The sequence below is a fragment of the Thermobia domestica genome, chromosome 18, assembly GCF_964235325.1.
Source record: "Thermobia domestica chromosome 18, izTheDome1.hap1.1, whole genome shotgun sequence".
NCBI lineage: Eukaryota > Metazoa > Arthropoda > Insecta > Zygentoma > Lepismatidae > Thermobia > Thermobia domestica.
Window position 1 is genome coordinate 8,587,637 of NC_137471.1, and position 26,005 is coordinate 8,613,641.

General features: G+C 33.3%; 1 protein-coding gene across 1 annotated transcript in view; it reads right to left on the bottom strand.

Annotated features, from left to right (window-relative positions):
• Positions 1-1,479: 1,479 nt before the first annotated feature.
• LOC145675758 (CKLF-like MARVEL transmembrane domain-containing protein 4) overlaps positions 1,480-26,005 on the bottom strand; it is a 188,441-nt gene continuing 163,915 nt past the window's right edge. Inside the window, exons 2-4 of the mRNA XM_081746410.1 lie at positions 16,629-16,796; positions 11,518-11,634; positions 1,480-5,374 (exon numbers count right to left, since the gene is read on the bottom strand). Of these exons, the coding sequence (XP_081602536.1) occupies positions 5,288-5,374; positions 11,518-11,634; positions 16,629-16,796 (372 nt within the window). The 3' untranslated portion in view covers positions 1,480-5,287. The remainder of the gene's footprint in view (positions 5,375-11,517; positions 11,635-16,628; positions 16,797-26,005) is intronic.

The following is a 26,005-nucleotide window of genomic DNA, read 5'->3' on the forward strand; positions in this document are numbered from 1 at the left end:
ATAAATATTTAAAAAAAAAAAAAAAAAAAAACTTGAAGTCTAACCTTCCAGTTGGAGTAGAAGAGAGTTATGGGAATCTATTTTCGAAAGATATGCGTGGTGAATTATGGATTCAATGTCAATTATGTGAGAAATGGAGTCACTCTGAGTGTGCCGGTGCGAAAACAGACATTTATATTTGTGATTTCTGCAAATAAGACTTACCTACATAACATTTTTGTCTGTTGACAACAAAACCTTGAATCGAAATTTGTTTACTTTGTAACTTCTAGCTTCTTAACTTTGTAATCATTTATAATCTTTTGTTGTCTTTGTTTCATCTACAGATTAAAAACATACTATGATTAAAAGCATACTATGATCCAACAACTTTATGTGTTTACACATTGATTTACTGTAATTTTAGGGTGTTTCCACATTACCCTCAGTTTTTTTAAAAATCGAAATATGCTAGTACATGTGCTAAATATTTTTTTTAATTTTTTACGTACATGTTTTGGGACTTGCGAATTATGGTCCCATATTTCTAACATTATAAGGCATTTTAAGGCAATTTTCCAGGTTAAATTGACGATTCACTGCTTTTTTACAAATTAAATACAAACTGGGTTTCCACATTTGCACCCTCTCCTCTATATATTTTTTTACAAATAGGAGCTGTTTTCAAGAGGCTTATTTTGGACTTTTTGTTAAACTTGCCAAAACTATGTTTGGTTGTATACAAATCCACGTGGAGAACAGTTACGGAAATTTACAATCATTTACAACACTTCATACTATCGATAAGAAATGAAATTTGAATACATTAGAAACGATGTGCTTTTAAAATGTTCGAAATGGGTGACAGCATTAATTTCCAGTAATAATTGTAAACTTCTGTAATTTTATTCTGTATGTCGCCACAAAAATAGCATTTTAATTTCGATTATTTTATGATAAAAAGTGTTTTGTGAAATGTAACGGAAATTCACAAGGAGCCTTCTTTGCGAATTTCTTAATATTGATCGATGGAGGTGAAGAATGTGTTTAATATTTGTATTTAAAATTCAAAATATAGTTTGGTTACTACATATTAAGATTATCGTCATTAACAAATCATATGTAATAATTTTCTTTAAGTAAGAGAAAAAAATTGTGGTTCTTATTGAAACGTTTGGGTTGCGAGCGGAGCGAGCAAGAAAATTTTAAAACTTATTTGCAAATCGACAACAATAGGGCGCCAGTACTTTTTTGGGCACCGTATCGTTCACTCATTTCCAACGCTTTTCCTTTCTTCTTCCTCGTTTGGCGCTCTCTTGCTATCAGCGCCCAAGGCAATCATCTTGCTTCCCCGCTCCCTAGTTAAGGCTCTGCCAATTCAGCAATATAAGCTTCCACTTTATAACGCAATTTTCAAAATTTATTTTGCCACAACAGCCGATCTTTAGTTATCTTATTTGCTACGCTTGCACAGAACGGTTAAACAACGACAAATATGAATATTGTTTATATATTTTTATTATCTTTTTGTAAAAAATAATCTTAATTGTAATAACAGTTTAGAAAAAATATTACAGAGATTTATAAGTATACATACATATATACTTTTTTTTTGTAATAATTTGATTTTACTTTATACGTAACCCTCAGAAAGAAAAAAAAACTTGTACATTTACAACACTTATTTTTGTATTTATTTCATAACACACACACGCACACGAAAACACATACACACAATAAGAGGTATTTCATATATCCAAACCTTGTGTACCATATGAACAATGAACAATACGTACAAAAAACTTGTTCAACTTCCCTTTTAACCTATAAGAAGTAACAACATGTATTCCTGATTCGTCAAATTATACAGTATCATAGAACCTAACCGTTAACCCACTGCCAATGACGAATTTTACAGAACTGACATAGAATATAGTGAGCTCAGGTTAAAAATTGCCTCAAAGCAAAAGACAATGAGAATTATTCAAGCATTATGAATATATAAGCACAGCTTTCACTTCAAATGCATAGAGATGAGTCTTGTGAAAGTTCCCAATACATCAACAACGACACACTATATTTACTTCGTTTATATATATATCAGTAAATCAGGAATTACTGTACTAAAAGAATTATATATTTTCATATAACGGTTAATTTATTTATAAAATCACATAATCTCTTAGAATGACTCTTCAATTCTAACGTAATCATGTGTTGAATCAGATAAACACTGAATCATCAACTAATTCCATTAGCCTTCACTACTGAATAATACAAGTATGCATATTTACAAAATGTCGAGGAATTATAATGCTTTAATCAATTACAATATTGAATAAGGTTTTGTCCAATAACAGCTTTGTACAACAACAAAACACACCTATGCTATCTTTGCGAATAAAGGCATTGCCATTTTAAAATTTTCCAAAACATCATTCAAATCAAATAGAAGAAAAATCAAAACGATTCTTCGTGGCACCTTTGTTATTTCCAGTACAACATTGAAACATTTTTTTAATTAAAAAATTTCGTTAATTCTAAGTTCCTGGCACCACTACTACAGACATGTAAAGTCACAAGGAAAGAATATACTTATTTTCCTATGCTCGTTTGTTAATAATTTTGGAACAATTTAGGCACAGTTTTCCTTGACGTATGGAGGACATAATTTTCTCTGTATATACTTGAAGGCACACTCAAAACTGGTCTAATAGTTTTAGGTACAAGCATAATATAAGTATAGTATTTGGCCAGCGATTCTAGGTTTTCAGTTAAATTATGAATGCTCTTTGAACAATATTTGGAAATTGTCACAGTTTACTTACTAAAACACAATTATATGAAATTTCACAATAGAAAGCGTTAGAAAAAAATAGTATTTCCAAGCAAGCAAAACTTCTGAAAGAATATTTATGTAAATGAATCTGCACTGAATTCAAACCAGACTTGATCATTGAGCCTGAAATTTCCTATATCTCATTCCAAAGATCGTCGGATCGTCTAGATAATCAGCAATGACTTAAAGAAACAAAATATTTTCAAATACATCGTTTAAGAGTTTGTTATATTGTATTTTTGAAATAAAATTTAATAGTTTCTTCTGATAATTTTACCATACAAAAAAAAAAAAAAAAAAAAAGGATTAACAAATACAATTAATTCTGTAATTAACTTACATACATGATCATTAACTATCATTATTCTGGAAATCTTACAAAATATGTATCAACACCAATGGAAAACAGTTGACTCTATGTTTAATCCAGATCAGATTGTTGTTACTGTGCACGTAAATTTTTTTCATGCATTTTTGCACTTGTACTTGTTCAGAAATATTTTTATTAACAGTACATTCCTAACAAATGGCCATAAAAAATAAATTTTAACAAAAATAATATTCCGAACTTTAATTAATACTTTACTTCACTCACGACCAGAAAAAATCTGATCTGTTTGACCCAAATCATACTACATACGTGGCAAATTCATCATATCAGTTAAAGGTTTTCTACGAGGTATAGTTGTTTCTTAAATATGATAACTGTGATTCGTTACATTATTATACTATATGTTAATGTATAAACTAGAACTAATTTCTCTAATTAATAGATAAATAACGATGCTTTTTTCCCCATGTACAACTACATAATATCTCATTGTTGCAATACCGCTATCTGCGGACATATTTAAAACTTTATATATTTTATCATACACTGTACTGGTATGCAAAACAGGATATCGAAGAACAGTTGTATCTTAATATCCTATAAGAAAATATGTTATTACTGTTAACTAATATATTGAAATGAACAGGACCATTTCTAAATACTGTAATTCTCAAATCACAAAAACTCATCTCGTTATAAATCGATATTATGCAATTGAATATATTAAAAAGTTAGTTTTCGTCTATCTTCTTCAATTACCACATTAATTTTCTCTTATATTTTATGATGGAAAGGAAAGACTGAAGGCAGTGATTATGTAGGAACAGAATCTAAACAATTTCAATAGCAAATTCACATACACGCATGTAGTACAGTTCTCTTTCTCGTAAAGAGATCTAGAATCAAGCACAGAACATAAAGTTGAGTGTTAAAAGTAATTTATCATTATACATCATTCAAAATTAACACAGATTATTAAGGAGAATAATACCACAACACTGTTTAGTCAAATGCAAAATGGAAAATATAAGTACGAAGGTGATTTAAAAAAAAAATAATAAGTTATACACTTTCGCCATCTCTAGGCAGAACTGCGGAACTCAAATCTGATGCATGTGTGGTATGGAGCTCATATTCGTAGCTCCGTACATAAGGGCAGTTTCGTTCCTATATTGATAAATGGTACGTTTCAAAATGGCGCGTTTACTAGAATGTTGTTTCCAGCTCAGTATTAAGAGCTGTTTCGTCGTGAAATAACCCCATGTATGGAACAAATGCAGTGTTGTGTTCTGCTATAGTGACGAACAACGTTTTGCAGATTTAAATTATGCTTTTTTTCGACAAAAACGTCTTCAACGTCAGTTATAGGAAATCTCAAGATACAGATTGATAAAGTGATTTTTCTCCATATTTGTAGCAAGCTGATAAAACATTGGATGGACAATGATTTTTCAATAATAAACAGATGAAAGAAATGTTTTATGATCGATATCTTTTTCAGCAAATAGATATACAAGAAATTTACATATTCAGACAAATGTTTGTGAAAACTACATAGCCACAAAAAATAATAGTCCAAAATCATTATCTGCGCCGTGCTGTATTATGCTGAGTACCTTATAAACAGTTTCTTTACCTACAACAGTTTCTCGTAACTTATTTTTTTAAATAACCTTCGTTCATTTACGTAAATATATGTAAACGTTTCATGTAAGCAACGTGTTTTAATAGTTTTCGATAATAATTACAACAGATAAACATACATTGATTAGGTGATATAAAACAACTAAGTTTAATTTTTTTGGTTTGACATCAGCTTAATCACATCAAATAGCTTAGATTACATATGAACAATAAGAAAGAAAAAACATACATATGATGTGCTATTCCAGCACACTTCACTTTAAATTAAAAAATAAATCTGTGTGTCTGTTAGTTCACTTATACTCTGGTGACACTCTGTAGAAAAAAAAAATATAATTATTGTTATCATTATCATCATCAACATCAGAAGCTGGGCGTAAGCAGCTCACTGGTTCATGTTTTAAACATAATTAATTATATAGATATATATATCTGGTTTCATTTTTCTCGTCCTGAATAGTCCTTAATCAGTCAAATATTCTTGATTGGTTATTTCACTGAGTTGTCTGAGAACCCTTCCATTCAAGGTACACGAAGTATGTAGAGGCTGCATATGCAATGGTATTAAACAGGCCGAACACCTGGAAGATAGAATAAAATATTAGTCATACGCCTATATTTTGTTGTAACTATTCTTTGCGTAAATACTAATCCTACAATATTATTAGTGGACGACGAATAGATCTCATTAAGCAGAACAAAATTAAATAAGTCAACAAAAGCTCATGCGTAGATTTCAAGAAACTCGATAAGAAATTTTATCACTAAAAAGTACGTCGTTCGTTGCCAATCTGACGCAGTTGATAGTTTTCCTCTTTCTAAAATAAATTATTTAGTTTTTCTTTTGTTAAAATAAATTTAGTGTTTCTTCTGCTAAAATAAATTTAGTTTTTCTTTCGCTAAAATAGATTGTTTAGTTTCTCTTCTGCTAAAATAGATTATCTAGTTTTTCGGTAAGACTACGTAATACCCCTTCCTCTTAGAATTAATTCTGTTCAGCACAAAACCTTATGCAATATAACTCTTAAACTGTAATAGTCAAAAAAAAGTTTTGGATTTATATAGATGAACAAATATCAACTGATACTAGGAGAAAAATTTTGTTAAGCCTAATATGTAAACTCATGTGACGTGTAACTTTTTTTTGGTCACTTACATTAGTTAATTTTCTTAAATATTTCTGTAGTATTATGTGTGTTTATTTCATTTATTTATTATTCTTGGTGTATATAATTAATCGATGTCGCTGTTGTAAGATTGAAAGTGGAAACAGTTGAAGACAATAATGACAAAAATAATAAAAAGATTACCACTACTTTTTTCTTACGTCTTACTCTCCTCGTCTGATGAAGCATCAGCGAAAGCATTTACGATAAGACAGGATAATTTATTTACTTATTTTCGTTCTGTGGTATATCAAGAATTTGCTGGTATTTTTAAAACTAACGAGCACTTTTGGCAGTACCAACTATGAATTATTATTACAAATAATAATAATAATAATATTTATAGTAGAATAACTAGCACGGTTATTGACAAATGTCAAAGTAAAGGTAACTTTCGATTTACGTACCTTTTTCATTTAGTTAATTTTTATTGATTGAACTAAGCTTGATCTATAAAGAAATTTTTAAGAAATTCGAAGTATTGATATTTGCCGCGGGACGATCGGGATCGATTCCCGGCGAAGCTCGTGTGATTCCTATCCCACGCTTAACTGTAGCTTCACGTCTCATATAGCCTCCCTGCCGAAAGGGGTGCTAAGCCCAAAAGTCTAATTAAAGTATCGAGGATACCATGTAAATATATATTCTACTTATTGAGAGGGAGAAATTAATACTTTTTTAGGAATAAACCTTACAACGATAGTTACAACGCCAGGAGAAAGATAAAAATCTTCCAATCCAATTTTAAGTCATTATTTCAAAACAGTATTTTATATCAAACTTGGTCTAAGAACCTTTCGAACAACGTTCATAAAATCAAGGAAAATTTAAAATAGTGAAAAGGAAAAAAAAATACAAACTTATTATTCAAATTGAAAAAAAAAGAAAAAAAGATCTACACTATGTTTCGAAATGCATTGAGCATCCTAAATTGATATTAGGAAAGAAAGAAAAATTAAAAGCACTAGGTATGCTCGCAAATTGAAAATTCACTATTTTCCTCTTGATAAGCCCCAAGCATTTCTTCTCTTTTCCTAACGTCAGCTGAAGAAAAAATGAAATGAAATTTTTGAGTTTTACGTCCCACGGTTATGTCGATCAGGCTAAAGGAGACGGTGATGATGAGTAATGAGTGAAATGGTAGGATGAAGAAGTGGGAGGAAACGGGAGAACCCCGAGGAAACCTGCGCACACGGTGTTCGTCCACCACAAAGTTCATTTGGCGGGAGCAGGGTTTGAACCCAAGACCCCATGCACCAGAGGTGACCGTTCTACCACTGAGCAGCCGCGACCCCCGTCAGCTCAAGGAGTCCGAGAACTTTGATATGTTAGCACAGATAGTTGATCAATTAGAGTGGTAAGTTTGTAATATTTTCGTCTCACGGTAAACAGGAACTCTTGAGATTATCTTCCAGTATGGGTAAATTTCAAATAGTTACAAATATCTCTTAAATAGTTGGTTTAGTTTGATTGGTGAATAACTATGGTATCTGCCAAATTAACAGAAACTTACGATTCTATACGATTAAATATTCTTATCAGTTGTGATACTTTAGTGATTACAAAACTATTTTATAAACACACAACACACATATTTTATATATATATATATATATATATATATATATATATATATATATGTGTGTGTGTGTGTGTGTGTTAGTTTTTAAAATACCAGCAGATTCTTGATATACCACAGAACGAAAATAAGTAAATAAATTATCCTGTCTTATAGTAAATGCTTTCGCTGATGCTTCATCAGACAAGGAGAGTAAGACGTAAGAAAAAAGTAGTGGTAATCTTTTTATTTTTGTCATTATTGTCTTCAACTGTTTCCACTTTTCAATCTGACAACAGCGACATCGATTAATTATATACACCAAGAATAATAAATAAATGAAAATAAACACACGTAATAGTACAGCAATATTTTAAGAAAATTAACTAATGTAAGTGACCAAAAAAAAAAAAAAGTTACATTTTTTGACTATTACAAATTAAGAATTATATTGCATAAGGTTTTGTGCTGAAGAGAATTAATTCTAAGAGGGAGTGGTATCACGTAGTCTTACCGAAAAACTAGATAATCTATTTTAGCAGAAGAAAAACTAAAGGGCCGCGGAGGAGGGATATATGAGAACCAGAGAAACGTAACTCCATTTTCGTAGGTTTACAGGCGAGAGGACAAAAATATTATTTTCTTAGAAAGATGTGTTCCGGAATAGCTGAGATGAACAGTGACACTTTCAATGCTGTTTAAATCCAAATTCAGTTCCGCAATTTGGGGGAGCGGGACGGGTGATACATAAACATGATCGAAAATGACCGATATTGGTGTCGAATCCATAGTCTTCGAAGATGAAATAAGGAGTTGTGCATTTACAGTTTTTATTTTACCCAGCGAAGCAGGTAATCGACGCTAGTGATTGATATAAGAAACTTTACGGTAGTACCTTTAACTTTTTCCCTTCGATTTTTAATAGCCTCAATACATGCTAATAAAGTTATAGTTTATTAATAATTTTAATGAAGTTTCAGTTTATTTCTAACTATTAAATGATAATATTATGTCACAAAATTTATCACATTTTAAAAACAGTTGAGCGGATTTCCAGATGCAGCACCTTTTCTAAAAATGAAGTTGTTATAACAACCAAAGTTCAAAATATGTATTTTCGTGCATAAAATGAGCTGAAATGAGCGCACTTTGTTGCACCTTTTTAGTGAATGTTGCACCTTTTTTGCTAGATTAATAAAATTTCCCCTTTTTTCACTTCTTTTAGCCTTCAGCACCTTTATTATCCATTTTCTCCCTCTTTTTTTTTTTTTAAAAAAAAAAAAAGACAACTTTTTTTTTTTTTAAATTTTCAATCTAGTTTACACATAACATTCCATAAATTTAGACACAATCTTGACGGATTTGCTAGGGATAAATTTGAACTGAATTTGCGAAACAATACTGACATAGAAACCTTTGCAATGCAAACTGAACTTCCTGTCCATGTGCCAGATATGAACCACTGGTTTCCGTTTATGTCGAGCGAAGTTTCTTCACACACAAGGATCTCCTGAGCCCCAACCGACAGAAACTAATAGCATTATCAAGTATAACCAGTTTCTGAAGATCCAGTAGTATGTAACGGTTTCTCAAGCCACAACATTGCTAAATTAAAGTTTTCTTTTTAAAAATACCTAGTTGGTTTTAACCATAATTTTATTACAAGAATGTTGAATGTTGTACAAGTTTGGGCTTAAATAAATAATTTTGCAATTTATGTCAAATGTTTAAAGCCAAGATATTAACAATATTTTCCGGTGTAATGAATAAGGAATGTTCATGTAACTGTAAACTATAGCACTTAATAATGATATCCTATTAGCACTTTTTTTTTTACCTTTTTGAATGATTTTTCAGCCCCTTTTATTCCCTTTTCCCTATCACAATTTGCACCTTAAAATCCGGTCCCTAGTTATTACTATCACCTATCCCCCATGATTATCCACCGAGGCTAAGGAATCTTTTAATGATTTTTCTTTCAGACTACAGTAATTAAATATCTTTCTTGTGTTACAATGGGAAAAGAAAATTGCAATCTACTGTTACTTCCTCATTAAAATTGAAATATTAAAAAAAGTCCCAGTAAAAAGCGGTGGAAAAAACTCCGGGGGATTCCTGGTATTACAGAAGACAGCTCTAGCATTAAGCCACCATGTCCCATACCACAAAGTCCACAAGATAATTAATAAATATTGTGGTTCTCAGTACCAAAGATAATAGTCAATCACTAATATCTCCCCCCCTCCCTCCTTCCCGGTCCAAGTTTGTCAATGGTAAGATAAAAAGATATATTTAGATATGAATCACTGAAAACGTTATTTATTAGCTATCAGGAATGTAGGTGACGTAATCTTTACTCTTATGTAGCAAGTGTGAGAAAGGGTCATCGTTGAGTCACAATCCGACTAATCATTGGAGTACAATGCAGTCCTTTATCTCCTACGTAAGCAATTCCTAGTTTTTTTTTTTTTTTTTTTCCACTAACCGGACACATTCCACGGAATTCACATCAGAAACATTATTATATGATATACCTCATATTATTACAAAATCTTTAAAAGCATTCTTGCCTATTTCTTGTATGATTTCAAACCAAAAAATAAGAAAAATCAAGTTCCAATCTAAACAGCAGTGGTTATTTAGTGAGAGAATATATATTTTTTTTAATATTACTTTATACCATCTTATATAGTTTTGATCACCTTGTATTCAAATAAAATGAAGTGAAATTTTGATTTTTACGTCCCATGATTATACCCTGTAGGCTAAATGAGACGGTGATCATGAAAAATGAATGAAATGGTGGAATAAAGAAAGTAGGAAGAAGCGGGAGAACCGCGAGAAAACCCACCCACGCGGTGTTTGTCCACTACAAAGCCCACTTAGTGCGAGCTGGGAGCGAACCAGGGACCCCATGCACCAGAGGTGAACGCTCTACCACTAAGCCACTGCGGTCCCTACCTTGTATTCAAAATTAACAAGATATAGGATTAATTATCTTTTCCAGAACATGACTGCTTTCAAAAAAGTGTTTTCGTTTTTATATTGTTGACAAATAAGATATATATTCCCTGATATAAATGTGATATTTTCCTATGCTTAAAATTACAAGCAGTACAACGTTTGCCTTAACACAAATAATTGTTAACATTAGAAAAGGAGGAAGCGGGAGAACCCCGAGAAAATGCATCACGAGGTGTTTGTCGTGGACTGACTTATATGACTGAAATTTTGTACTATCTCCCTCTATTTTCACAAATTATCAATATTTTGCCCGAACAGTGTTAGAAGTTTAATCTTAAATCTTCTTCGACTTTTCTGATCGTTTTTTGAAACTTAAATCATGATCTAAACTTATTAATTTCGTTTTTTTTTTTTTTTTTTTTTCATTCATTTGTTCTTAACATTAACAGAATTTTTTACTACTCTGTTTTTAAAATCTTTAGGCTTATGGTTAGAACAAGCCTGAACAATTTAAGATCTTTCCCAAGTCATACATAATATTCCTGACCTGTATTTAAAATTTGGACAATTTCTTCGAACAACTCTTAAATTTTGAAAAATGTTCATAAATAGTACAAGGTTCTCGATACTTTGCAGAACTGATCCTGAATTCTACTAAGTTTCACTTACCTCGTAACTTTTGAACAATTTCCTTGATCTAAATTTAAATTTGAGTAATTTAACTTACGTTCTCTTAATTTTTGAACAGTTTCCATATTTTAATTCTAAGTTTTGGTCAATTTTCTTAAACAAAAGTTAAAATTTGTATAACTCCTTGGAATAGTTATGTCCTAGATTTTGAACAATTTCCCTGACTTTCAAAGTGAATGAAATTTGCTTTAAAAATATTTGCTTCTGAAACGTAAATGATACATATTCAACATCATGATACATAGTTAATAAAAGTTTGCTTATTCACATAGAATGAACTACTATTTGTATTAATTCCAGATATAGTTTATGTATATACGTTGTATAGTATTATACACTAGCTTACCCCAGCTGCAATGTTGGCATTTATATAAGATGAACTGACGAAAGAGGAAAAATAGGCTAACTGTGCGATGAAAGCCACAAAATATAATACGGTAGATATTCCTGTGTTCAGTAACTCCTGTAAAGAAATAGAAAAAATAAATTAAAAATTAAGAATATGTATCTTAGATCTAAGCGCAAGAAAACTAATTATACATAATAAAAGGTGTCCCAAAAATAAGATATTTTTAAATTGAGAATGAAAGGTGATGAATCTCGAAGCAATTGTGTTCATGAAGATGAATAACACAGTAGTATGCAATTAATTGTAAACATGTTAATCACTCACAAAATAGCCTTGACGTTTTGAAGATGATGTCAGAAAGGTGGCTACTATTTGTGCGTTCACATTCCTGTTGGGGTATATTGTATATAACTCGATGTAACATGTCCATACAATTCTGTTAATTTCCGCATAGATTCAGGTTTTGAATTCTTTATTTATTTATTTATTTTTTTTAATTAATTTTTTTTTTTTAATTTATGTTACTATTCCTTTGTCTTAGCCTCACAAAAAGAAGTCTTACACGCAGAGGTTATGATATCAGGACTCAAGTTGCGCAATAAAAGTTATATATCCTTAAAGAGCATCACGTAATTAGTTATTTACCAACTTATTAGCTGCAGTTTGCAAATAGGAAACGAGTGATGGGACCTTGTGTCAAAGGTAATATTGGGGTCTATGGCAAACACAAGAAAGAAAGCGTTTATTCCGTCTCTCCTATGTATTTGGGAAGGTGAGATATCGATTAAAATGACATGTTCAAGCTACATTGTTGATGTGAAGAGTAGAAAGGATCAAATGATCCAAACAAAAGCAGTTTGTACAATGTGCACATCTGACAAGGCCATCAATTTGCAGTGATAACACAATTCAGTGGTAAGGGAGTCGAAATAGTACTCAATAGGTGTCTGGAATGCTCTCGGTTCGATATCCAGGTACCCCGTTTTGTAAAAAGCAAATCGAACCATGTTACGAAACAGGGGAGCACTGAACTAATACAGCGTAAACGATTGGAAATTCAAGAACTTGACACGGTGCCCGATGTTCGTTTTCTGGGAAAGTACGATTGTCAGTGACAAACTTGACAAAGTTCTTGTAAGAACGGGAAAAGTACATGTCGAGGGAGTTGCACTAGTCCTGTGCATCCAACCGGGATCAATTTCTTCGTGAATGTGACATTCACAGGAACAAATTTGGCGGAAAGCTCGTTGTTGTAAGATATGCACATTGTACACACTGCTTTTGTTTGGATCATTCGATCCTTTCTATTCTCCATATCAACTATGTGGTTTGCACATGTCATTTGAATCTCTATCTCATCTTCCCAAATACATAGAAGAGACGGACGAAACGCTTTCTTCCTTGTGTTTGCCATAGACCCCCATGTTACCTTTGAAGTCCCATCACGTTTGACCTATTGGCGGACTGCAGCTAATAACTTGCTAAATAACTAACTGCGTGATGCTCTTTAAGAATATATATAACTCTTATTGCACAACTCGAGTCCTGATATCGTATCCTTTGCTTGTTAGACCGTGAGATCATGTAAATGAAAAACTCAAGAAAACCAGATAGAAATAATACCAAAAAAAAGTCTTAAGTTCTTATAAGAAAACACAACAGTCTGCTCTTGTAAATAGAATATCTTACTCTAATTTAATTATATTAAACTTGCCGATAGATGTATCATTGCAGAAGAAGTATGTCTACACAAAATAAATGCCATATTTGATAATAGTGATTTTTTACAATTCACTAAATTTAATATCAGAGACAGAACGTTGAGAACAAAAAATCTGTTGTGGTACAAAACATTCTAAACAAATACATACAATAATTCGCCATTGGTCAGAATGTGTAAGCTGTATAACAATATAGCACAAAGTGTACAAGAATTTGATCTTAATCTTGATCAGCAAGAGTTTACAAAGTTAATCAAAAATAGATTTTTACCGAATAATGGTACTGAATAAAATAAATAACTATGGGCGTAATTATAGACTCTACCTATATATTGATATCTTCTTGCTTGCAGGTGTATGTGGGTATGCCTATATATGTAAGCATATATGTAAAACCTATATAAATCTATGATATATACTTAATATATGTATCTGGAAATATTCAGAAGCATAGACCTAAATGTTGTTTATAGTGATACTTATCTAACTATGTGCATCTGAAAAGACTGTTTCTTGCCATTTTGTAATTCTGTATTTTTATTTTCATTTTTCTTTTTTTGCTGTCTTTTTTCTTTTTATCACTTATTAATGTAATAATTGTTTCTTTAATGTATATAATAGATTGTAAAAGCCTTCTGTAAATGGAGAATTCTCTGTTGAAGGTAAATAAACAAATCACGTGATCTCTGGAGGCCATAGAGTGTCGCAAAAATTGCGAATTTTTTCGGTTTCCAAAACAACTTTTAAGTGGGCGAAATATAGGTAAAACTGAAATTCGAAAGATTTCATGTGAGCCACTTTATGGAAAAAAAAAAAAAAAAATCATATGCTGAAACCATTACAAATAAGAACTTCCCAGCTAAAATTTTGTATATCAATAGGAACAACAGTGAGCTAGTACGTGGATAACAAGATTTGCAATCATTATTATTTCAAGTAAATTTGTATGAATGGGATAGCCCGATTCTTATTATTTTATTTCAACAGTTGTCACATTCCCTTAATAGCCTTTGACCATTCTATTATGAAAGGTCATTACAGTTTACGTATGTTTGATCTTACCGGCGCTCTGCACATCGTCTTTCGATGAGTGTCAAGTATTTTCACCAAATATTCCATTCTACGCACAAATCACTCACATTCAACACAACTCAGAAAACATTCACAATGCATTCATATTAGTGTCCAAATTCTGCCGCTGACGCGTTTATGTCACTAATTATTTCAGTATAGTTCTTCTAATCACTGTCTGTGGTCTTATGATATTCACACTACCAGCGGCGTATTTAGGAAGGGGGGGGGGGGCTTACGGGCTTAAGCCACCTCCCCGAAATCTTACTTACTATAATAAAGTATATGAAATATCTTGCAGAATTTTCACATTTTCAGGCAATAGTTAGCAAGGCCCCCCGAAACAAAATCGTAAATACGCCACTGCACACTACACTCCTCACTTCAGTGGAATTTGTAATTGTATTTGAATAATAAGAATGAACGCACTCCCTTTTGTATGTGTTGATCGTTTAGTGTCTCTCTGGATTCTCTTCTCTGTTAAATCTCTTTTCGTTTTTCAGAAACATTTACAAATTTTCAAACGCAAGCCCACCCTCGTTTCCTATTGGTTAACAAAACTATTTAACATTTTAAACTGGACTGAAACAAACAGGAAACTTCGTTGGTGGTGACTTGAAAAATTTTCGGTTGGTCAGTGGATGAAGGACAAGAAAGCGAAAAAGGATAAAAAGTTAGAAAAACGAGAGGTGAGCTGGGATGTAGACTTTTTTTTAACATTGTGGAGGGTGACTGGTGAGAATAGGGATGCGCACGAGACGAGACAGAATTTTTCTGACAAAATTTGAGTCGAGACAGCTTTTCCAATAGATAAATATACATTTTTCGAGTCGAGACATCACTTTTACAGCACATTTTCGAGAATCTTGTCTCGTGTGCATCCCTAGATGAAAAAAGGGTTTTGGATGGGATGAGCGCCTGAAATAAAATGGCCAAACCTATTCTTAAGTGAAATTAGAGCAGTAAATAAATACTGAATAAAGATTGATAATATGTGCACTGGCAATTGTGTTGCAATTGTGTGTTGTATCATCTTGCTGAAAGCATGCATTGTTACGAATATCTAGAACTTGATTTAGTTCCTGAGAAAGTAAATTATTCACAATTTATGAAGATAACGTTGGGAACTGACAGTCACTGGCTTACTTACCATCACAATCTTTAAAAAAAAAAAAAAAAAAAAAAAAAAAAAAAAAAAAAAAAAAAAAAAAAACCGGACCATGAAGCTAGATGTTGACACTGCAAATCAACACTATTTCTACGTTTTTATTTTATGTTAATGGGACTATTTAACTTACTAAAACATGAAATTTTGCATTTTGTGCAATGTTTGATTAACTAAACGTTTTTTTAATAAAAGGATTAAATATTTGAATATTAGTAAAAACCTTTATTTTATATATTTTTGTAATTAGCTGCTTAATCCGATAAATATTTCGAATCCGAACTCGAGAACTTGAAATGAGTGGTTTTGATGACTAAACGTTTAGCTAACTAAATGTTTTCCTTAAATAACCTTGGATGCGTTAGGAATTGAAGCTAGAACAATTAAACAATGTTCACGTGATGGATTACCACATATTCCTTTAAGAGCCTGACATACTAAAAATAATACAAACTTTACCATTTTTCTTTTGCTTGTTTTTCATAAGTGAAAGGAGATAATGAAATGCAACTTAACACAATCATAGATAATGTTATTCTACAACAGAAAATATGAACTTCAAGAATTTTCAGTGTTGCCATCCATAGAAATTATAATGTTGCCAGAATGACATTTCTTCCAATATCTAAGTTAAGGCACCGACTAGATGAAGGAACTCAACTGCATTTGATTACGTATCATGTTCTTTTGGAATCCTGTAAACTACTTTTTAAATACCATTATTATTTAATTTTAATAACTGTATATTAAAACTATTTTGTTTATTATAAACTAAATACAACTATTATTTAAAAAAATAGTCCACAGGATTCCAAGACAAGATGATACGTTATCAAATGCAGTTGAGTTCGTTCCTCTAGTCGCTGCCTTAACTTAGATTTTGGGGGAATTGTTATTCTTGCAACACTGTAATTTCTATGGATGGCAACACTGAAAATTCTTCAGGTTCATATTTTCTGTTGTAGAATAACATTATCTATGATTGTGATAAGTTGCATCTCATTATGTCCTTTCACTTATGAAAAACAAGCAAAAGAAAAAATGGTAAATTATGTATTATTTTTAGTATGTCAGCCAGGTTCATAAGCTTTGTATCTCTAGTGTTAATATTTCTAGAATATTCACTTAACAATAGAGAAATTAGAATTTACCGTTAGAAGCCAGTTGATTGGTAGTTTAAGAGCTTCTCTGATAGACAACAAATAGATGAAGACCCAGATGAGAGTTGCTATGAAGCTGGTAACAACTACGAATAGAAACCAATGTCCTGCTCCAAAAAAGGCTGGAGATGCACATGCCATGCAAATGATTCCAATGAGCTGAAAAAGAAAAGGAAACAAGTCTTGATTAGAGAATTTTGTAAATATTGCATAAAGGACCTTCAAATTAGTGACAATATTAAGAATTACTTTTACTTAAAAAAAAAAAGTATACCGTAATTCTTCAAATCTAAGGCACCATCGAATCTAAGATGAAGGTATATAAACAGAAACATTGATATTATAACCTTTGCAGTGTTTATTTAAACATTTATGAGGTACATGTTTCGTATTTGTTTACAAATATACGATACTTTACCTTGCGAGATCGATTACTTCTGTTTTTGGATCAAAAGATCCAATATATTTCAATCAAATATTTTCTTGTATACTTTATGTCTGGAGAATTACATATAGTGTAGCCAAACCCAAGGTATCACTTAACTCATTATGATGTGCTTATTCCGTGGAAATATGAAAAATCGATTTAAGGGCAGTTCAAAAATTTTCTGACCTCTGATCCAATTGGATCAAAAGATCCAATATATTTCAATCAGACATTTTTTTGTAGGCCTTATATCTGGACAAGTACACTCATGTCCAAAATTATTGTCGCATGTCTAAATATGTTGTAGGGACATAATTTGATAACTAATTCGCCCGGTATTTGTTACAACGTTAGAATGTGTATAATCGGCAAAGACATGTAATGTGGTAAATTTCATGTCAATAGAGCAGTAAATAAGATCAATGAAACGAAAATAAAACTTTCTTGTCCATTTAGCAACATTTTGTTTTACTCATTCTAATTTTTGTATTTATAATTCTTTTCCTTTGAAATTTACCACAAATATACATTTCCCGATTATACACATAGTATCAGTATTAAAAGTGCCCTGCAAAATCATTATCAAATAATATTTCCATAACAAGAAAGTTATAGATATGCGACAATCACTTTGGACATGAGTGTACATATATTGTAGCCAAACCCAAATTATCACTTAACTCAGTATGATGTGCTTATTCCGTATAAAATACGAAAACTCGATTTAGGGGGCCGTTCTAAAAATGTTTGGTTCCTTATCCAAAAATTAATAGTTTGTCAAGATCGCAATCTCTTCATCCATTTGTTGTTTTCCTAAAATTCTTATTATTATTTCTTTGTGAACCACTTAAAGCATTACTTTCACCATCATCAGAAAAATCGATCGCAGGGCTCAGATCAGAATCGAGAGCATTGGTCAAGCAACACTTTTTTGAAAGATTTTATTACAATGTGAGGAGAGACTTCTTTCCAGGCATTGGAAATCCAGTGAGCAATCATGGAAGCAGATGCCCTTTCGATCTTCCCTGAAGGTGAGACGGCGTAGTCTTCACATATCAACCGAGTCTCATTATCATATATGCACATTTGATTTGAATGGATTCTTGATTGATACGTTCTGAGGGTGTAGTTGGCTCGGTATGCCTACTGGAATGTCGCCCTGACTCTCAGCTAACCAAGTTTTCATGCCTTCTGCGATGTGGCTCTTAAAGTAATCCACAACAACCTTGCTTCGGGGAATTATTTTAATGACAGTAAAAGAAATAGGTCTAAATCGTTATAAAATATACGCTGTCTAGCTATTAGCCATAATAAATTCGTTATTTTCCTAACTTAAAACAGAAATCGAAACATTTCTAGCGCAGCACAAGCTCCGTGAACCCATTTCTGACATTTTCGTATTATATCCAGCGTTCTTTAGCTGACCGAAGAAGCTAAATGGTTCGGCATAATGGTCATAATGCGTCATTACTTTTACTTTTAAGAACAGTATAAATTTATGTGGTTTATTAAATCTTCTAAATGAGCACTTGAAGTTGACTCCAGAGCACTCGAGAACAGTTCAGGGTAACTGGTTATAAAAGTCATCTATTAATTCTCCTGTGTTAAGTTTGTTTTGTTTGTCAAAAGGGTGAAAAGGGCGATTGATCCATTTTTTTCTGCCAAATCAAGTGCTATCTATATTGCTTTCAATTACCCTTTGACCATAATGCCAGTGATGCATATTTATAACATGTTCTACTAATTCTCTCTCGTCCTGATCTTTAAAAACAGTCTTATAGATATTTTACATTTCCAATATTGAATTAATGTACCCGAAAAATATTGATACCTAATCTCGTAAACAGATTATTTCGTCACTTTGTAATAAACTATAGCTTGCATGGATGAAACGACCAGGGCATATTTTTGGATTTGGGAGGCCAGAATATTTTGCTTAAATTTCGTGCTTTCTTGCTATATTTTCTGTATGTTTTGATGGTTTCGGTTAGACTAGGTCAGTTTAGGTTAGTTTGAGTTGGTTTAGGTTAGGTTAGGATTTTTGAATTTGGGGGTCCAGAATTCTTTGCTTAAAATTCGTACTTTCTTCCTGTATTTTCTGTGTTTTTGATGGTTTAGGTTAGGTGCCACCACATTCAGTAATTGTTTTTTTTTTTCTTTTTTTTTTCTTACACACAGAGGATGGGTTTATGCTCAGGATAAATTATTTGATTCTACAATTATTTCAAGTGTTTAAGTAAATCACAGTAACGATTATTTTGCAGAACTTAACGATAAAACCAAACTCTTCACTACTTTTCACTAATATGGAAAGACCGCAAAAAACAATAATATTCAACTAATAACAAAGGTCTTGACTGATGTTATAGAAGTGACCCAAGTTTTTTTTTTCTTCAGATAGCTGATCGGACTTTGCGTAGATTTGGGGGTAGTCTTGCTATACCGTGTGGCCATCATAGACAGATCTCCTCTATCTAGAGGAGATAAGTCGCTACTAAAGTGCTGCCAACATGTTTTGAGCCGTGGCAAAAATGCGAACTAAAACTCATCCTCGACACACCCACGCGTTGAGCCAATAAGGGTTCAGCTGTTGCTAAGCGAGAGACCCTCAGCGAAAGGGAGTGGAATTCCTTGAACCGATAGCAGCGCTCGGAACGGAAGACTAGGTGTCAAGTCAATGTGGTACATTTATAGTAAGTACCGGAACGTACGATTTGGTTAGTTTTCAATGCCCCCTTCCCTCCCTCTATTTCACAATGTCATATTTATGTTTCTCACCATGAATTTCAGATCATGGCTTAGTTTCAAGCCACAGCTGAGGTGTTGAGGGAAGTACAGCCTTTAAAACTTAATTGTTTCAGACATAGCCAATCCTTTCTGTTCATACATAAATTCTTAAGCATGTAACAAAAGAGCCTTGTATGACATATATGTGGGAGAGAGATTATTGCAGCGAGTACAAGGAACTTTGCTGTCCTTTACTTTCTCTGCTAATGCAAGTTTTTAAAAAGTGTAAATGTTTCACTTGCTTACTATTACATTGTGAAAGAGGGTCAATTGTTAAAGTGACGTTCCTAATTACATTAACACCAGTCCTTGGCTTACTCACACAGTGCCGCTATTGGCAAGGTCTTTAAGCAATACAAATATGAAAAGTACACAAGACATTTCCATGGATTTAGTTAGAAAAACTTGCATCTATAATCTACACTTCTTACAGGAAGTATTTCATGTGTATAGTCCGCAGCAAAAAACCTGCAACATGAGCATGTACGTTTATTGTGAATAGACGAAGTCCCTTGCTCCAAAATAAGTTTGCAGGGGGGGACGCCGAGGTTTCTCCTGGCGTGATTCGTGCCATTATGTTGATTCCCTGGGCTGTTAGGCGTAGTTTTACAATAAACTTACATGCTCATGTTGCAGTTTTTTGTTGCGGACTGCAGTGGTGCCCCCCCTTATGTCCATGACTCACCCCCCCCCAATTGTCTATCCGTAGGTGTTCTTCCATGAAAAAAAATCTTCTTTTTGATTAATTTTTACACTCCCTCAAACATATTTATATAGATTTTTACCCACCCCAAATATTTCAATGACGCAGTTTGTCTCATAGCCCCCCTCTGTGGGCACCCCTGCGGACTGTACAGTTACCGGATAAGATTACATATTTTTAAGGTTTGGTTTACCAGGTCCGCAGCCAGAGGGGGTAGGGGGCTGGCCTCTCTAAACTTGTCGTGGCCGCTCCAAACCTCAATACAAAATGCTATTATTAATGCAAAACTCATAATTTAGATATCTGTAAGAGAACTTTTAATGACTTGCCCTCCCTAATATATTCATGCCCCCTTCTAAACCACTGTGATTGGTTTCGGGCCTGTGGTTTACCAAGACTCCTTTACATAGACTATTTACTTTGTGTTTCCGTCCTGCCAGGAGACAAAAAAGAATCTCATGAAATATTTCATGTATCACCTGCAATTTTATTTAGGATGTACAAGGGCTTAAAAGTTAAAAATCGAGCTCATCGACGGAAGTGATTTTCAAGTCAAAAGTGGTGGAAATACACCATTTCCGATTTTAACGTTAATCGACATAGACTAAAAACGGTAATAGATAGCGAGAAGCAGTTTTTTGCAACCAATTCAGCATCCCAAGAATGTATTCCATCTTTCATCTCTCTAGTGAAACCCGGAAGTGGCAGAAATCTACTACAACTTCCGGTTTCAATATTTAATTGAGAAAATATACCGTCATATAAACCAAACTCCTTCACATGGTTTGCACGTAGCACTGCAACTTGTTTCACACATTGTGTATGTTTGTTTCATGGTGTTACCTCGCATTCTATACGTTTCATCGACTTTCTATTGTACTTATCTACTTTCTTTACACTATCTTTAGTAGCATTGGATTTGAGAAGCAATCAAGTTGTAAAACTACGTATTAGCGAATTGATTAAGAAAAAAATGGAGGAAATGTTTTAATGCAATTAACCTAGAAGATCCTCCATAGAGTAATGGTCGGCAAGGTTAAGAATTGATAATTTTGTAATTGTAAAAATAATAGTTGGTCTAAAGTAGTTTAAGCGTCAGTTGGCTAAACAACAATTTGCCAACTGTCGCTCTAACACACAGTCATCTAATAATTTTGACCTGGCACCCCCGAACCTCAATTTTTACTTCTTTCGTAGCAGTTACGTTGACAATTGGGTTTGGCAAATGATCGGTAAAGCAGACAGTTTTACAACATAGAACCAACGTTAGTAGTTGACGAGCAGAGGTCTGCATGGACGTGGATATATCCGCAGATATCCGCATCAATACAAGGTGGGCTGAAAGTAGGTATACACCCCTGCATTGATCAAGTATAACATTTTAGTTTATGGGTTCGTTTGCTTCCGCTCTTCCGAGCTTAAGATATAAGTAAAAACACAATAAGAACAAATAATAAAGAAACTAAATGTACCTGATGAATAACAATAAGAAATTATATATCTAGAAAGCAATGAGTTGATCAATACGGTACTGTATACCTACTTTTGGGCCACCCTGTATAGTTATTGTGGATGCATTTTCAATTACTTGGTATATAAAACTACGAATGCTTACGAAGAAAGAAGAATTTTTGTGATAAATTTTCGAAATACTATTTCCACTGACTTCTTGGGTTAATAAAATGTGCTTAGTACCATTTCAAGTAGAGTTATCAGATGTCCGTATTTAGCAGGATAAATCCGTATTTATAAGGGTTGTTATGACGTCCGTATTTATTTTTCAACATTTGTAAAATGTCCGCTTTTTTTTTTTTTTTAACTATAAGTGATAATCATATATTAGGGGAGAATGGGGTATTGGCGGTCACTTAAGCGCAATTCGATATACTGGAGAATTGGAAGCAGTTATTCGAACTTTTTAAAATGGAATAATTAAGTTGAAATGTACTCTTTGCAAAACAACAACTCTGAATATTCTGTGAAGCATAATCTATTACATACACCCGAAAAAGTGAAAGAAGAGCTTTGACCGGGATTTCCCTCACATGCGGATAATGGCGGTCAGTTCTTACACAATACAATTTTCATATAAAAATAATTTATTTCATAATAATTATGCTACTTAGCTTATGTATAACTGTATGGAAATGAGAGAAAGAACTAATTATGTCCACTGGAACAATATTTATTTTTGTACACTTTTCTTACATAGAATTCATAGAGTAGAAAATATTTATATGGTTAAATATTAATAATATCATACACGTTATAACGTAGTTTTCATAATGTAATTTCAAAGTTTAGGTAAAAATGAAAATCATAAAAGGTCTTTACAGTAAGAATCATAAAAACTTAGCTGCTTTTACAGAGGAGTTGCTTCAGTAGGCCTACTTTCAGCGTACTAAACAATTTTAATTATTTAAATGTCTGCCTATCTTTCTTGACCAATCGAATTATTTGTTATATTATTAGTAATAACAATAGGAACATAACTATAGTATTTATAAACTGCATGGCGGTAGTAATATACAGCATATTAGTACTAATATAGCCTTATAAGGTTTTTCAAAACGAAAAGTACAATTTTAATGAGTTTGAAGTTTCAGATAAAATATAATAAGTCATTTAGATATGTACAAAAACATGAAGTTACTACCTTAAAACAGTTTTCTTTTATCAGACAACCTTTTCAATTGCATCCATCACAAGTATATCCTTCTGCAGTGTCCCAACCACTACACGCTTGATGTACCCACAATCCGCACCCTGTACAGCGAAACCACATCTCACCGTCTTTACCAAACTCTTCATAAATGAGGCAAAGATCTTTGCCTATGTTTGTTTCACAGTCATCATCAGAATCATCGTCACAGATTTGGCTTTCATTAAGTGAACAGCCTTCTGAAGAGCTATCAAAATTCTTCTGTAGGCCTCTATTTAGTAATTTCTTCTGCTTACGTTCATTTTTCTTCTTGCTCTGTACTTCACAGTTCTTGAATATTTCTTCTTCCTTTCTCTCCTTTATCTTACTAGAGCTCTTAAGACCTTTCTGCAGTCTCTTTGCTTTCTTCTTTTTAAGTCGGTCTTTCATTGGTGTGAATGTTAATATTTCAGAATGCGTTCTTTCCCGCTCTTTTCCCCGATAGCCCGTGCTCGTCGATGGGAGATTATAGATGTCTTCTATTGGAACTAACATTTCAGGTTCTTTAGAAGATGTAGAACTAGGTTTACTTGGTGAACATCCTTGTTGCCCTCGATCTTCAGGTTTGTTGTCTGTTTGTAGACGAGAAGATAACAGCAAACCTGTTTCTGAGTGATCGCCTGCTGGAGATGCATCATCAGTACAAACAGGTGTACTAGAAGAATTCTGTAGTATTGTTTCGCAAAGGAAATCTTCTTCGGTAATGATATTTGGATTAAGTGGTTTGATACCCGTGGCTTGAAACCCAGAAATTGCTTTAGCAATAATCGCTACGACTGCATATGCCTTATGAAAAAGTTCAGCTACATCATAAGGGGTTATCTTCTGAAAATTCCTGCTTTTCATGAACAAATCACATTCTCAGCGATATGCAGCCTTTAAAGGAGAAAAAAAGTCACATCTAACGGCTGGAGACGATGGGAAGAGTGAGGTGGTAAGGAAACCATAACGATTCCACGATCTTTACAAAACTCATAAGCTTCTAATGTGCAGTGAGAAGTATGGTTGTCAAGGTCTAATAAGACAAGGATTGTCTTTCGATACATTGGTGAAGTCCGCGAAATGCTTAAGCCACAACACGAATAGTTCTTCTGTTATCCATCCTGATTTACTGCAGTGATAAATAGAACCGGGTGGGCCGTTCTTTTCCAGCAATGGTGTCATGCGCTGCCGAGGAAATATGAACATTGGTGGCACGAACTGACCTCCGGAACTCATAGCGCAAACAACTGTTATAGTCTTTCCTCTCTCCCAGCTGGTGATTGAGACAACTCTTTTCTGTCCTTTTACAGCAATCACGACTCCTGGATCTTGGACTGTGGTTATGCCAGTCTCATCCATATTCCATATATTAGTATCTTTAAAATGGTACTTCTCCATTACTTCCTCCAAATTGGTGAAAAACCGGTTAACATCCATCTTATTAAGGCCCATAACTCTACCTACACTCACAGCTTCAGGTTTCCGGACGCTAATATCATGCCGTTTAGGGAAACCGCTAAGCCAATCCTTTCCAGCCATCCTGTTTGCTTTATTAAAACGATTTTTTATGTTATTACGTTCGGCATATTCAAAAGCTATGCGTCTCAACTGAATAGGTGACAAACCGTGGAATATTTTGGACAGTAATTTGACGTGATTCGCAAGAGCATGTTCATAATTTGGAGGAAAATAAGTTTTTCTTCCAAACCTTGGAGAGCTAAAAACACCTTTCTTCACTTGCTCTTGTAAGGTACTAAAGGGAATTCCATGCATTTTGGCTGCCTTCCGAATCGATATCCCTCCTCTTATGGTAGCAATAGCATTTTCCAGCGACTGTGTTGACCATTTCCCTTTGTCTGTTTTCCTTGTCCACTTAGAGGGCATCTGAAATGAGACATAAGAATACTATTCAAGACTCAAGAGGGTAATACCGGTCATAATTATCGAGTGACCGCCATTATCCGAAACGTACATTTATTATTCCCTTCAGTGTATAGCACATATATAGCTCAATTAAGAAAAAATGAATACGTACCTTTAAGAAGACTCTTCAAAGTATTCTATGTACAAGTTGCAGCACTATCGAACAACAACAAATGGTACAACAAGTCTGTAAATGTCACTTATTTTTAGATCAGAAAATGACGAAACACACTTTTCACTACTGTACTCAAACAAAGACTGCGATCTGGGCGGGAATGCTTATCAAGCTTTATTGGGGACTCGGCAGACAGCAGCACCTGTCAAAATTTGTCTGTGACTCACCGTTATATAATGACATCACTGACCGTCATTGTCGCCTGACCGCTATTACCCTCTTCTCCCCTATACTTCAACATCGCCTCTGGATGTTTTCATTTGTGCCGAGAAATGTCCTTTGAACTGGAATTGGCTACACTGACTCCGTCAGTTGATAGTTAAATAGCGCAATGAGCAAGAGAAACATCAGTGAGGTTAGATTTACATTGAAGTTGCATCACCCAATCGCGATAAAGATGGAATAAAACGAGCCCTGGGGAGCTTCTAACCCACTTCGCTCGCTCAGCTATGTTTCGTAACGTGAGTATGTAACTTTTTATCAATAAAGTTGTGTGTGCAAAGTTGACTCATTACCACGTGACATTACGTCACGACCGCATGGTGCAACTTGAATGTAAATTTAACCATACCCAGTACAGGTAGTTAGTGCACATGTGAAGAGTGCATAGTTTTCATTTATAGTATTAAAAAAAAAAAAAAAAAGTAGCACCGTATGGAATTATTGTCAA